At 48.0% G+C, this 14,464-nt stretch overlaps 1 protein-coding gene across 1 annotated transcript in view; it reads left to right on the forward strand.

Annotated features, from left to right (window-relative positions):
- Positions 1-14,464, forward strand: part of LOC149875739 (nuclear GTPase SLIP-GC-like) — a 45,373-nt gene that overhangs the window by 12,325 nt on the left and 18,584 nt on the right. The window contains exons 5-11 of the mRNA XM_090031174.1: positions 268-507; positions 4,535-4,750; positions 5,381-5,556; positions 6,446-6,499; positions 8,953-8,971; positions 10,644-10,733; positions 12,289-12,394. Coding sequence (XP_089887300.1) covers positions 268-507; positions 4,535-4,750; positions 5,381-5,556; positions 6,446-6,499; positions 8,953-8,971; positions 10,644-10,733; positions 12,289-12,394 — 901 coding nt within the window. The remainder of the gene's footprint in view (positions 1-267; positions 508-4,534; positions 4,751-5,380; positions 5,557-6,445; positions 6,500-8,952; positions 8,972-10,643; positions 10,734-12,288; positions 12,395-14,464) is intronic.

Raw genomic sequence — 14,464 nt, forward strand, 5'->3', positions numbered from 1 at the left:
ATTTCTTTTCATCCCCTGATGTTTTCTATGGCTGATTTTACCCCTCAGATCAGCACTACAGTAATTCCTTAACCATTTTCACTTGAACCCCATTACAATGTTAGATACCAGTTCCTTCCACTTAAACCCTAAGCCAAATTTGCTGCCGCTATCCATGTAACCCTAATCAAATCCACTTCTGATGGATGAATTATCTTATGACAATCACATCTAGGCCAAGATACTTAACAGGAATAATAGTCTGTTCATCCTGATCTGCTCTGGCAGGAATGGAAGGTAGAAATGGAGAATCTGCTGAAGCTTGCGGAGAAATATGGGGACGCTAATGGCCACAATGATGACCTTGATGATGATGAGGATAATGATGACGAGGGAAAGGAAGCCATTCTAAAGCTCCAGGCCATATATGGACAAAATACTGAAACCAAAAGTTACAAAGAATTGCTAAAGGCAAAGCCAGTAATAAATATTCCAGCGTCAAGATGCATTATTCTCCGAGGAGATGAGGTGAGTGTGTTCCCAGACTTGAAGGCCAGGAGGGGCTATTTTGTTCAGGTAGCCTGACCTGTGAAACACAGGCTGGACAATCTCATCTGCATTTGGTCTGACAACCTGCAGACATCTCTGGTGCTTATGTGTCTCTGTCAGAAAGATCAGTCATCAGTTAGAAAGACATCTGCTCCAGCCCCTGGAAACTGGTCTATATCCCCTTTTCCACGTATCTATTTGTTTGTTCTTTTTCTTTAATAAGGGTAAAGTCTGTAGGTGCTGATTTCAGCTTTTACGGAAATCAGCTTCTCTCAGTGTGGATGTGTGACAGGTTTTTTGGGATAGGCCAAACTCAGGGCAGAACTGTCCCCTTCTTTGTGAATCCATTGAGAAATCCCTGTGATGATTAATCTAATCTGTCCCATTAAGAGAATAAGAGTCTCTTGTCTTCTTCATCTCTGGCAGAAGAGTAGCTTCAATGACACCGTCCAACCGAAATATGAAATGTGAAAATATGATTTAATTGAAATGAAAAAAATCTACTGAAAAAACAACCAAAAGTACTTTACTTTGTGCTCCATTTTTAAAATTAGCTTTTTCATTTAGTTTTTTTTTTAAAAATGCGTGTTCATTCTTGGATTTTGGGGGGTTTGTTCCCACCCTTCTGCCTCCAAACTGCAAAGTGACCTGTCTTGTTAAACTAATGATAGTGGAAGTGTTACTTTTCAGATAAGGGATACTGCTGTGTGTGCAAAGACTCATGCAAGCCTGTGTCCCAGAAGCCTCAGGAGACTGTCCCTCTGCTCCTTGACAAAGGGCTTCTGGGAGGGGAGGGGGAAGTCCTGAGAAAGTGAATCCACCCGAATCAGATAAAATGAGGGTTAAAGGGACCTCAGGAGGTCACATCTAGTTTAACCTGGACAAAGTGGGTCAGCCCCAACTACGTCATCCCAGCCAAAGTTTTGTCTAGCTGGGTTTTGGAAAACTTCAAGGATGGAGACTCCACCACCTCTCTGGGCAGCCTGTTCCAGTGCTTCACCACCCACTTAATGACAATACTTTTCCTCATATCCAACTTCAACTTCCCTTGCTGCAACTTGAGCCCATTCCTCCTTGTTCTGTCATCTGCCACCACTGAGAGCAGTCATAGTTTCATAGTTGGTAGGGTCGGAAGGGACCTGAGCAAATCATTAAATCTGACCCCCTGCCATGGGCAGGAATGAATGCTGGGGTCAAACAACCCTGGCAAGGTGATCACCTGGCTTCCTTTTGAAGGAGGCTGATGAATATGTTTAACACTGCTAGCCTGAGGACCAAGTACCGGGGAACCCCACTGCCCACATCCCTTCAGGTCAAAAATGACCCATCCACCACCACTCTTCGGGTGTGGCCCTTCAGCCAATTTGTGACCCATCTGACTGTGTAGTTATCCACACCACTGTCACCCAATTTTTTAATGAAAACAAGGTGAGAGACACCGTTGAAGGCCTTCCTAAAATTTAGAAAGACTATGTCCACCGTGACACCTGCATCCAAGGATTTTGTGACTTGGTCCTAGAAGGCAATCAGGTTGGTGAGACAGGACCTGCCCCTAATGAACCCATGCTGGTTTCCCCTGAGCATCATCCCCCCTGCTGGCCCTTCACAGATGTACTCCTGGATAACCTTCTCAAAGAGCTTCCCCAGGATGAAAGTAAGACTAATAAGTCTATAATTTCCTGGGTCCCCCCTTCTCCCTTTTTTGAAAATGGGGACCACATTGGCCCTTTTCCAGTCCTCTGGTACCTTGCTAGAGCACCATGAGTGCTCATAAAGCTGTGCCAGGGGTCCCGCAATGACCTCTGCCGATTCCCGCAGCACACTGGGGTGTAGATCATCTGGACCCACTGATCTGAACATGTCCAGCCCCACCAGAAGTTCCCTGACTGGGTCCTCACTGACCCTGGGCTTGGCTGTGCCTCTCTTGGGTCCAACTGGGATCCTGGTGGGGGGATGTCCCTGCTCAGAAAAATGGAGGCAAAGAATTTGTTAAAGAGGTCAGCTTTATTGTCTGGTGTGACCACCAGATTTCTAAGCATGTCCTGCAGAGGCCCCATGTTACCCGGAACCTTCTTTTTACCCCGTATGTATTTAAAAGAGGACTTCTTGTTATCTTTGATCTGGGTCACTAGTCCCAGTTCTGTCTCTGCCTTAGCCTTCCTAACAGCCCCCCTACTGTCTTGAGCAATGGAGGTATAATCTTCCTTGGTGATGCCCCCTCCCTTCCATTGGGTGTATGCCTCCTTTTTAGCTTTGAGACATTCCTGGATGCTTTTGGTGAGCCACGGGGAGTTTTGAACACTCATCCCCTTTGACTCGTGTTGGGACTATCACCCTTTGGGCTTGGGGGATCATCTTCTTAAGGAACGACCACTCATCTTGGACACCTATTCTCCCTACTCTCTGGGAATTCAATGCCTCACCAACTAATACCCTTAACTCATTGAAATCCACCCTCCTGAAGTCCAGGGCTGCTGCCTTGCTGCAGGCTTTTGACAACCTGGGCTGGATAGTGAATTCCAGTATGTGATGATCTCTATCACCCAGGGGTCAAGAACGCGCAGTCCATTCACCAGGCCTGTGGCCAGGACCAGGTTCAGCAAGGCATTTCCCCTGGTGGGACTGTGCATCTTCTGGGTTAGATGGAAGTCCTGTATCTCAGCTAGAAACCTACTTGAGAGGTCAGACCTGGCCGACTGCTCTTCCCAGCAGATGTCTGGGTAGTTTAGGTCACCCATGATGACCACGTCCCTTGACTTAACTGCCTCCACGAGCTGACCTGAGAATTCCTGATCCAGCTCTTCCTCCTGGTTGGGAGGTCTGTAGGAGACCCCCACTGTTAAGTCCCTTTCCCCTCAACTCCCTTGTATTCTAACCCAGAGCACTTCAGTGTGCCCCTCCTCTGACCCAGTGCTGTTTGTTGAGGGTGTGTATTGGTTTTTGATGTAGAGCACCACACCCCCACCTTTCCTCCCTGTTCTATCCCTCCTGTACAGCCTAAAGCTCTTGATGTTTAGCACCCAATCATGCACTGGATCCCACCAAGTTTCAGTGAGCCCCACTATGTCCAGGTTTGTGTTAGCTAGCAGAAGGGCAAGTTCCTCCTGCTTGTTCCCCATAGTACAAGCATTAGTCTGGAGGCATTTAAGGCCTCCTGAAGGTGTACTTACTGCCCCCCTAATCCCAGGCCTATTTGAGCCCCTGTCTCTTACCTGGGCATTTCTTTTGCTCATCACCTGATTTGGCTGGACTGCTCTTGTGGGTGTCTCTTGGTTCAGTGTTCTGTGACCCCCTCCATCCTCATCTTCCCCTTCACCCAATTAACCTAATTTAAAGCTCGCTGGAGAAGATCAGCCAACCTGAAAAAGAGCACATGTTTACATTTTGCAAGAGGTGAAGCCCATCCCACCCGAGCATGTCTCTTGTCCTGAAGTATGGGTCATGATCCAAAAAGCCGAAGCCCGTCTCAAGACACCATTTCCATGCCCCTCCTACTTGCTCTTCCTCTAGGTCTCCTGCTTCTTCACTTACCTCAGGGCTTTGGCTCCATCCCGCAGCAAACCTAGTTTAAAGCCCTCCTCACTAGGTTAGCAAGCTTGTCTATGAAGGTGCTCTTCCCTCTCTTTGTCAGGTGGACCCCATATCTTCCCAGCAATCCTCCTTCCTGGAAGAACATCCCATGGTGAAAGAAGCTAGATGAACTGGGGGCTATCTGAACTTTCCACCATGCTCTGCAGTGCCAGAAGGATGGGCCACCTGCTATTTCTGTCTTGTTTGCTCCTGCTAACATAGATGCATAGAGAAGGAGCACATGTTGCTATATTTTCTATATTCTAGTCTTAGGTCTGGTGATGACTCTCAGCCTGACCATGAATAAGTACCTTCTCCCCCCGAATGATCCTTCCCATTTCTCAATCTCTCTGGGAGGAAAAACATGCACCTGATTACTGTTTGCAAAGTCCTGTCACCACAGATGGCAGAGACTAATAGATTGATTGTCTCCCAGAAAAATCTTTCTGAAAAACTGGACCCATACATCCGATGTCAGAAGAACAGAAACACAGGGGAATCAGACCAGGGAGGAGATGCACGTCTCTGGCCCCTCATCAAGAAAGTGGAAGTGACAATCCCAAGACCTGATGTGATACCGGAAGGTGTCGTGTTTGTGGATATTCCAGGGACTGGAGATTTCAATGATAAACGGGACCAGATGTGGAAAGAGGTGACTTTTTGGCTGGGTTGTGTGGGGAAACTGCTGAGCAGATGTTTGGCTGGGGAATGTTCAAACATTTATTATTATTCATATTCAAATCCCAATGGGACAAATGGGGGGATGATCCAGATGGCAGCACCACATTGTAGCTTAGGGAAGCAGCTAGCAGAATAGCTGGGGGCTGTGTCCATAGCAGATGCTAAGGGTGTTCCCCAAACATCCACTCCTGTGCTGCTTCATTTGAATCCACTGCTGCTCCTGTGCTGCCAGACATGTGCAAAGGCCCATAGTGCCCTTCTCTGCATGCAGAGAGCCTGAGACCTGGCTTCTCAAGTGCAGACCCTGCAGGGATCACATGTGCTTCCATCCCCTCTGGGTGCTAGGCTACTGCAGTGTGCTTTCATGGAGCTCTCTCACACATCTGTTCCAGACCTCCAGCCCAGCCTTGGAGGACTTACATGGAGCAGAACTGTTAGGCATTTACTGGAACTGGACATGTCTGGCTCACTGCTTCAAAGACAGGGAGCTCTTCACTCCTGCTGATGGGGTTGGGATGGAAGAGGCTCAGTATTTCTCACAGTGTTGGGTCTTGTCTCTTTCTTTACTTCTACATGTAATTCACTTTCTCTTTCCTTAAAGAGCATTAATGCATGTTCCGTCATTTGGATTATCAGCGGAATAGTCCGAATCCAGGGGGAGAAAGTCCAGGAAATGTTGCTGGCAGAAAGCATCGAAGCTTACCGAACTGGGAAGTGCAGTGACATTACCCTGGTGGTCACAAAGTCTGACAACCTGACATTTGAGGAGTACAAGAGGTAACGTAATGGACCACCCTGTATGGGTTGGGGTGAAGGGGGAGAAAATGCCTTTCTTTTAAGATTTGTGATCTCCCTGCTTGCCTTTCACCTGCCACCCCTTTTTGTAGTTCATGTTCACTCATCAGATTCAAAAGCATCTCATAAGTGTTCAGTGACCACCACACATAAGAAAAGTTTCCATGTAAGCAGGTTGGAACTGTGGGTGGACATTGGTAGCAGGTATATTAGCCAGGGAATGTTGTTTTCCACAGAAAGTTTTGTCTTCAAGTCAACACAGAGAGCAGAGAACGATGCTGCTCACTGCATGTTACATGCTCAGTTCTATTGCCCATAGGCAAGTGAAGGTTGAGGACCACTGCTCTGCTTCTTATGCTGAAAGACCCTGCTGTGTTAGACAATGCTCTAGTAGGTTAAGTCAACCTGTCCATGTGGCTTAGACACTACAGAACAGGGCTGAAGAGTGGAGTGGGTGTCAGTAACCTTTATAGACAAATCTCAATCTGCGCAGCATGGAAATGGCCAAGGTGATCACTGGCTATTTTTTAAAGAAAAAAAAAATCCATCTCATGAGCACTATTGACTTAGAGCACTCTTTAAAAAAAATAAATATCTGCCATGCAGCATAGCATAGTTCTAAGGCTAATGTATCAAAGCCTTTGCCCCCCAGGTCTTCACCAGTTCATTTGGACATGCACATTCATAGCAAGACTCTTGTTCCAAAGCTAGCATGTGAGCTGGAGGGGCAATCTCCATTAATCATTGGCAGGACAGGATCTGTGTCACACGTGCTTGAGCAGTCCTGGGCCCATTTCTTAGCAGGCAGTAGGAGCATTTATTTTCTCCATTGCTACAATAGGCACCTAGTGACACCTATATTCTCTCCTAGTGACAGTCCCAGGTCCAGCTTGTGTTTTTCATCGGTTACACATCATGGAGGAAGGTAGGCCTTACTGCTCAGAAGAGGACTTGGGACTAGAACATGCAGGGAAAGGATAATCAGGCGGTTTGATCATACAGATGCTTTCCCTTCTGCTCTGTCCACATGCCTGAAAGGGGGAGTGAAAAAGGCAGGATGAGGAAGAGACAGCAAAGGAAGTGTTGAAATGTTTGTCCATAACAGGCAGGACACAGAACTGAATCAGAGGGACGTGTTTTCAGAGCGCCTGGGAACCTAGATGTATCCCATAATATAACAGCAGAAGGCTTGTTATTTAAAGATTTCGTTGGCAGATTCCTCTGTGATCTGGTCAGTTGTTCCGGCTGTGTACTATCACCCAAGGGTGGCATTTGCACTTCTGGTTTCTGTTGTGTCACTGGGGGGAAACTGTATCTCCCCTCCCTCTGTGAATAACTGCATAAGCTACCTTAGCCTGAAAGGAAGAAGCAAACTATTCTGTACCTGTTCTCTCTCGGATCCCCTCTACCTTTCTCTGAAGCAGGCAGAACTCAGGCCTAGGCAGGCTTTGACTCACGCTGATTGCCCTGTCTCTTAGGACAGGTGAACCATTTGCCACCTCTAAACTGTGTGTTGTCATCCTTCCCAACCCCCTGCTCTCATTTAATTTGAAGGGCATGATGTTTGGGATAGGGACAGACATTACACATAAACCAGTTTAAATGATCAGAAACTGGTTTTAATCTGTAACAGAACAGATGTTCAGTGCACATAAACCAGTTTGAAAATGACTGAAACTGGTTTGAGATAAACCTGGTTAAATGTAGTATCAGACTTAACTGATTTGTCCCAGAACCTGTCCTGGTGTAAGTTAAATCAGGGTCCCCCAACATCCTGGCATGCTCTCTGAGCTAGGCGGAGCTCTCTAGGATGGACCCTCCCCTTTGCTCCCTCACTGCAACTCTGGCAAAGACTGCGCCATACAGCAGGGTCTGCCTGGCTTCCTCCTGCTCCCTCCCTCTCCCTCACCACTCCCTGCTCAAGCAGGGGTTCCTTCTCCCCTCTGCCTTACACAGATGCCTCTCAGCATTAGCTAGCAGACCACATGCTGGCTATGGTCTGTGCTGTGGCAGACAGGACAAAGGCAGACAGCACAGTGTTGTCTTAGGGCTTCTTGGAGTTAATCAACAGGTAGCTGGTAATGTTCCTCCATTCCTTCCTTGGAAAAAAGTTGTTAAAGAAGAACTTGAACTAATGGGCTGATAAACACTGAGTTAGGGGTGATAAACACAGTGTTATCAACTCCCTGCTGTGCTGCTCAGGAGGGCGGAGGAGAACCCCACTCTAATCAAAGCATCCTGCTGCCCCGCCTCAGCTCAGCATTATGGAAGGGAAGGGAGGGCTGTTAGACCCCAACTACACGTGGCGCCCAATGACTAGGGAGATGACGATCCAATTGCTCAGAGAGGAAACACTAGCACACATTGCTAGCAACAACTTTGTTCAAAATGGAGACAGCTTTGGGCAAAGCTCCAACAAACTGGGGAGCTGCCATGAACATTAGTTCTTTTTACATTTATACACCTTGGTTCATACTAATTAACATTTACTCCACCTTTGTCTCTCCTTTGTTCCACCTATATTCTCTCCTATCTCAAGCGCTGCATCTGTTTACTGTTTGTTTCATTAGCATGGAATTACCTATGCATTTCACTTATTTGCATGTCTTTTTGCTATGAGCCACATATCTAAGACCTTGACCCCACGTCTTTTGGTCATTTGGGCAGACTTGACCAAAGCCTGGAAGTTTCTGGAAGCTTCTTTACCAATCACCATTCACCTTTTTGCATATGTTTATCTTGGATTCTGTTACCAGTTACTTGTTGTTTTTCACATTCTAGTCTGTTTTTCAGTCCCAAGTTATATCAGCTGCACATTCCTAAGACTTCACCTCATTCACAGCACACAGATTTACTTGAAAATGGTTGACACAGTCAGTTAAGATAGTTACTTAGCATAAGCAAATGGGTGGCTTAGCATAAGCAATCATAAGCAAAATCCACTTTACCTTCTAACGATACATAATGAGCTATATATCTTATAACACTACTATATTGTTAAGAAAAAGCTTGCCTACACATCTTGGAATGTTACTTTTAACATACCATTCTGCCTTGTGGTTCACAGCTTTGCTGGGCCACAGGTTACGGCCTTTTTATTCAGCTGCAAATCCAATGCTCCCCAAGATACGAATAGTGACACCCTAATAAAGGTTTCTCTAGCACACCCCAACGTCTAGCCTGAGCTACTGCATTTATGTGCCTGCATTTCTGGAATAAAAAGGGAATGTCTGTCCACCTCCAAATCAGTTCAAGCATTGCAGGTTAGACTAACCTGCAAAGATTGAATCAATTCAGGCTTAGGCTTTTTGAATGTCTATCCCTAGCCCTGACTTGTTGAACCTACTTACCTGTGTCATTTTTATTTTATCTCTTTAGGGAAAGACAAGTGAAAGATGTGAGTATGTGCAGACTTTGTTTTCAGAATATGCAAGAGCATTAAAAATGAAAAACTTCTGGTCACTGGTTGGTGGTTCAAGATGGGCAAGTTACAACATAAATGGAGGGTCCATTGGAACATGTTTTTATATTTCACAAAGCAATGTCTTCTCACCAGAGAAGACTATTTTAGAGGCTGAGTAACTTAGAGCACCATTTTGATCCTAGAAGTTTCCTGTTAAATTATGCATACAATCATCACGTAGCTGAATCTACTATTTTAGGCAAGAGATGTTTAAGAAGTGAATGGAACACATGGAAAACACATCAGAAATTTAAGTTATGCCCTTCTAACCATAGACATCAGATAGGACCCGAGGCACAGGTGTATGAGGCTAAAGAGGAAATCAGGTACTGGTTAGGAGGTGGTGTGTTTTGTGTAGAGTTTAAAGCAGGGAAAGACTCCTGGAGTGTGGGTAGTAGGCCCGTGTGAAGCGGCTAGTAATCACATCGGATTCAGGTTTGGCCAATTTGGGCGACAGTGATTCGAATCACTGTCCCGAATCTATTCGGCTGCTGCTAAATTAGCCAAATCTCCAAATCACTCATGCCTGATCCCCTGCCTGCTCTCCCAGTCCTGCCTGCTCTCCCAGCTTCCGACTCTTTGGGAAAAAAAGCCCCCACTCACTGGCTTCTGTCAGGTGAGGGGAGCAATCCCTGATGCCCCCCCACTATCCCAAGCCATGTAGGCCTGACCTCTGCCCGCTCTCCCAGCCCCCCAACCCATGGTTGCCACACACACCACAGCTCCTGGCCCTTAAAAAAATATAAGCCCCCACTCACCAGCTCCTGCCAGGTAGGGGGAGCAATCCCCTTTGACCCATGCTACATAGGGGGTTCTGCCATGAGCCCCCAGAAGCCCTGAGGCCACTTCAACACCTGGTGTGTCAGGGCTTTTTTTTGTTTTTTTTTAAAGGGTTGAGACCTGGGAAAGGTGGGGCAACCATTGCAGGCGGGCTGGGAGAGTGGGTGGAAGTCAGAGAGCTCATGGCAGGGCTCCCTCATGCAGCATGGGTCAATGGGAGGCAGTGGGAATCTCTCCTCTGCCCAGCAGCAACTGGTGAGTGGGGCCTTTTTTTTAAACAACCAGGGGCTGGGGCCAGGCAGGGCAGGCATGGGGGGGGAAGGTTGGGAGAGTGGGCAGGGGTTGGAGGGCACTCAGAGGGCTTGGGAAACAGGCAGGGGATGGAGCCTGGTGGGGGTCCCCCCAAGGTCCCTTTCCCCCTCCTCTGCCCATACTTGCCAGGATGGAATCCAAGCCCAGCTCCCTGCTGCAGCCAGTGGGGACTGCCCACATCACCGAAGCTCTCCAAATGTTTTCCAAATTGATTCAGAGAGCTTCAAATTGATTTAGACCTTTTAATTAGTCTCCTGTTTCAATTTGGATTCAGGGATTCAGTCACTGAATCAGGCCAAATCCCCCCTGAATCAAATCAGCACCCAAAGCTTCATACAGCCCTAGTGGGTAGTTCTTGTTCACACATTTTAATTTAAACTCAAATCTTTAGCCTGCATTAAGTAGGAAGCTAGACTAGATGATCCTCTCCAGCCTTAGAATCGATGACTTTGTGAATATGGTCTGTCAGTTTTGGGCAATGTGTATAATAACTTGCATTGCTTCTCTAATGTAGAAATCTTTAGGCAATGAACGTGATGCTGTCTTGGAAAGAAATGAAAGTGTGAAACTGGAAAAGCGCAAGGAAATCGTGAGAAAGTTGAAGGTAAGCACATGGTGATGCATTGGGGATTTGTAACTCTTTAGCGAATTTGAATGTCATTAGTACTATGACACTTAGTGCTGCTGTGGTCCCACTGCTTTACCTGTGGCAGCTTTGGGTGTGATGTCTTGTGCTGTGTCAGGGGTGATGGTCATTTTATAAAGAGTTTAGAGATGATGAGTTTGCCTGGGCTGATTTGGACATATCTGATCCTGTCTCAGATAGGGATTGGACTAGATGTGACCTCTGAAGCTCCCTTCCAGCCCCACTTCTCTATGATTTCTATGATTATTGCTAAAGTAGGACTGTCCGACCGGTGATGGCACCTGGGATGGCTTCACCTGGGATGCTCTGACTTAGGTTGCACCCTCCTTTCCCCAGCTTGTTCTTCCTGCTCCCACCCCAGAAGGCAGGGCAATGCATCCCATGGCTCCGGGGGAGCCTGTGACTTATCCCTGTGAGGAAAGAAATGTGAGAGTTGCCTGTGTGAACACAGTTCAGGGTTGTGTGTGTGTGTTTCAGGTGAAGGGGGAAGGGGAAGAAGCTGGCCTACACATGGTGCAGATGGGAGAGGTGGGGGTTCAGTCCAATGGCTCATAACTTACATTAGTGTGATACCTGGGTGTATGACAAGCAGTCACTTAGGAGCTGGATAGCCCTGCTCTAAGGGAAGCAGAGATGGTAAAACTGTGGCTTTCCTTTAATCTAAAGTCTAAAGGCCTGCGTGTTTGGAGCTGGCCAAATTTCATCATCTTCCCTCAATCATAAGCAAGAATTGCTAGAACTAAAGTCAAACGGTCTACAAGGAATCTTGATTCAGTGTTTACTCATGGAAGAGTGGACAGCCTGAATCAAATCAATCCCTAAGAGCAAAGTAGGAGTTGAGGCTCTACTGAGAGTTCAAATGCAATGCAGCTGACCAGCAAGCCCAGCTTCCTGTACATACAGTGGGTCCCTAACAGCTAAGCCAGTAACAGGTGAGCTGAAAAGGAAGGAGGCAGAGATTTGGTAGGTTGCTCTGAATTGCAAGAGTTGCAGATGAGAAGGATCTTCAGGTGAAAACAGATGTTTCCCTTCCTTACCTTTGTGTTGCCATAAAAAGTTGCCGGAATCCACATGGCCTCATGCCTCTGGGCAAAACATGGGTTGGCACATAATGGGTCCCAGCATATCAGGCCCCTGCCCAGTATAGGACTAGGGTTGCTATGTGTTTCACACAATAAAGCAGATCAGCTGTGGATGGACACATCCTACCACAGCTGATCTACTTCCGTTTGGCAACCTCTATTTTTACCCTTCAATCAACAAAGCTAAGAACAGTGATGGAACAGGGGCAGCTAGCTGAGCAGTGGAAGGGGAGAACAGACAAAAACTAGCAGTGTGGTTTGGACCTGGGTCATTAGTGGGGATGGCTGAGAGTGAGCAGCTGAGTACACTAATGCCTGTTGCAACAGTACGTGAACTGCTGTGGGATTGTGCAATGACAATAGGATTTTTCGGAGGCTGCTTCAAATATTCCACTTCATCAGTGCCCATTGTGCTTGTGTTTGTCCTTTAGAGAGAACTGCCAAGTGATGCAGAGATTCTGGACAAGGAGGATCTAGTTTACACAGTCAGTGCCCGAGAATACTGGCAAGAGGAGAAGCTCACTAAGGAAGAGACAGGTAACATCCAGTCTTTCTCCATTAGCGTAGTGGTTAAACTGTGACTGTTTCTTTGGCGGGGGCACTATAATACTTGTTGTGCTGATTCTGATACTGACGGAAACTTTAAAGGGGCAGAAGTTTGATTCAGAGAAGCATCTGAAATGCATTGATGTCAGAGGTTTATATTTGCTGTCAAGTGCTTGTATTAGCAAGGTATCATACAATCATAGAGTCATACAAGGGACCTAGAAGGGACCTAGACAGATCATCTAGTCCAACCCGCTGCCATGGGCAGGAAGGAGCACTGGGGGTGGCAGGGGTCATAAGACCCCAGCCAGGTGTCTGTCCAGTCTCCTCTTGAAGATCTCCAGGGAAGGTGAGAGCACCACCTCTCTGGGAGCCTATTCCAGGCTCTGGCCGCCCTTACCGTGAAGTAGTTCTTCCTAATATCCAACCTAAACCTCTCCTCCCTCAGCTTGTGGCCATTGTTCCTGGTGACTCCAAGGGGGGCCCTGGGGAACAGACTTCCCCGAGTCCCTGCTGCTGGCCCCTGATAAGGTTGTAGCAGCCACAAGATCCCCCCTCAGTCTCCTCTTGCGGAGACTGAAGAGATTCAGGTCCCTCAGCCTCTCCTCATAGGGCTGGCCACGGAGGCCTCATCCATACGAGTGGCCTCCTCTGGACCCTCTCCAGGTTCCCCACGTCCCTCTTGAAGTGCGGCGCCCAGGACTGGACACAGGACTCCAGCTGCGGCCTGACCAGCACCTCATGGAGGGGGAGCAAGACCTCTCTGGACCTGTTAGTGATGCCCCTGTTGATGCAGGACAGGGTGCGGTTGGCTCTGCCTATTGCTTCATTGCATTGGCGACTCCTATTCATCCTGGAGTCAATCCTGACTCCAAGATCCCTCTCTGCCTCTACTGCTAAGAGGGTCAGGCCCTAACCTATAACCATAATGCTGGTTCCCTCTCCCCAGGTGCAGCACCCTGCACTTGTCCTTGTTGAACCGCATCCTGTTCAGATCCGCCCACTTCTCCAACCTATCCAGCTCTGCCTGGATGCAGTCCCTGCCTGCTGGTGTATTCACTTTACCCCCCAGCTTGGTTTAATGAGCGAACTCGAACAGGGTGCTCTCCACACATCGACCCATCCACCACCACCTCTGGGTGCGCCCCTGGAACCAGTCTGCCACCCATGTGACCGTGCATTCCTCCATGCCGCAGGTCCTCACCTTGCCCACCAGCATTGCGGGGGACACCGTGTCGAAGGCCTTCGGGAAGTCCAAGAAGACGACATCGACTTCCTTCCCATCTAAGCTCTTTGTTACCTGGTCATAGAAAGAGGCCAGGCTGGTCAGGCAGGATCGGCCTGGCACGAACCCATGCTGGTTACCGCTCAACCTCACTTCCCCTGCAGGGCTCTCACAAATGTGGCCCTTGATCATTTTTTCAAAGACCTTCCACAGGAAGGAAGTGAGGCTGACTGGCCTGTAGTTGCCAGGCTCTTCCTTTCTCCCCTTCTTGAAAATAGGGACCACATTGGCCCTTTTCCAGTCCTCAGGGACTTGGCCCAAGCACCAGGAGTCCTCGAACAGCCATGCCAATGGCTCCTCAATGACACTAGCCAATTCCCTCAGCACCCGCGGATGAAGGTCATCCAGGCCCACCAATTTGGATATATCTAAGCCCTCCAGGTAATGCTTAACTAGGTCTGAACTAACAGTCGGGGGACTCGCATCCTTCCTGGGCCTCTCTACGCTGTCACCCGAGAGCGCCCCGTTGTCAGCAGACAGGAACACGGAGGCAAAGAACGTGTTGAAGAGTTCGGCCTTCTCTCACATGTCCATCACCAACTGCCCTGCCCTGCCCTGCCTCATAGGGGTCCAACGTTACCCCGAGACTTCTTCTTGCTACCTATATACTTGAAGAAGGACTTTTTGTTATCCTTAATCCCAGAAGCTAATCTCAGCTCCAGTGCTACTTTAGCCTCCCTTACCAAATCCCTACAAGCTCGGGTCAGGGAGGTGTGCTCCTCCTTGGTCCCTGCTCCCTGCTTCCACCGCCAGTACGCTTTTTTCTTTGCCCTCAG

The sequence above is a fragment of the Crocodylus siamensis genome, chromosome 1 (assembly GCF_052110815.1).
Source record: "Crocodylus siamensis isolate JL-2025a chromosome 1, ASM5211081v1, whole genome shotgun sequence".
Taxonomy (NCBI): domain Eukaryota; kingdom Metazoa; phylum Chordata; order Crocodylia; family Crocodylidae; genus Crocodylus; species Crocodylus siamensis.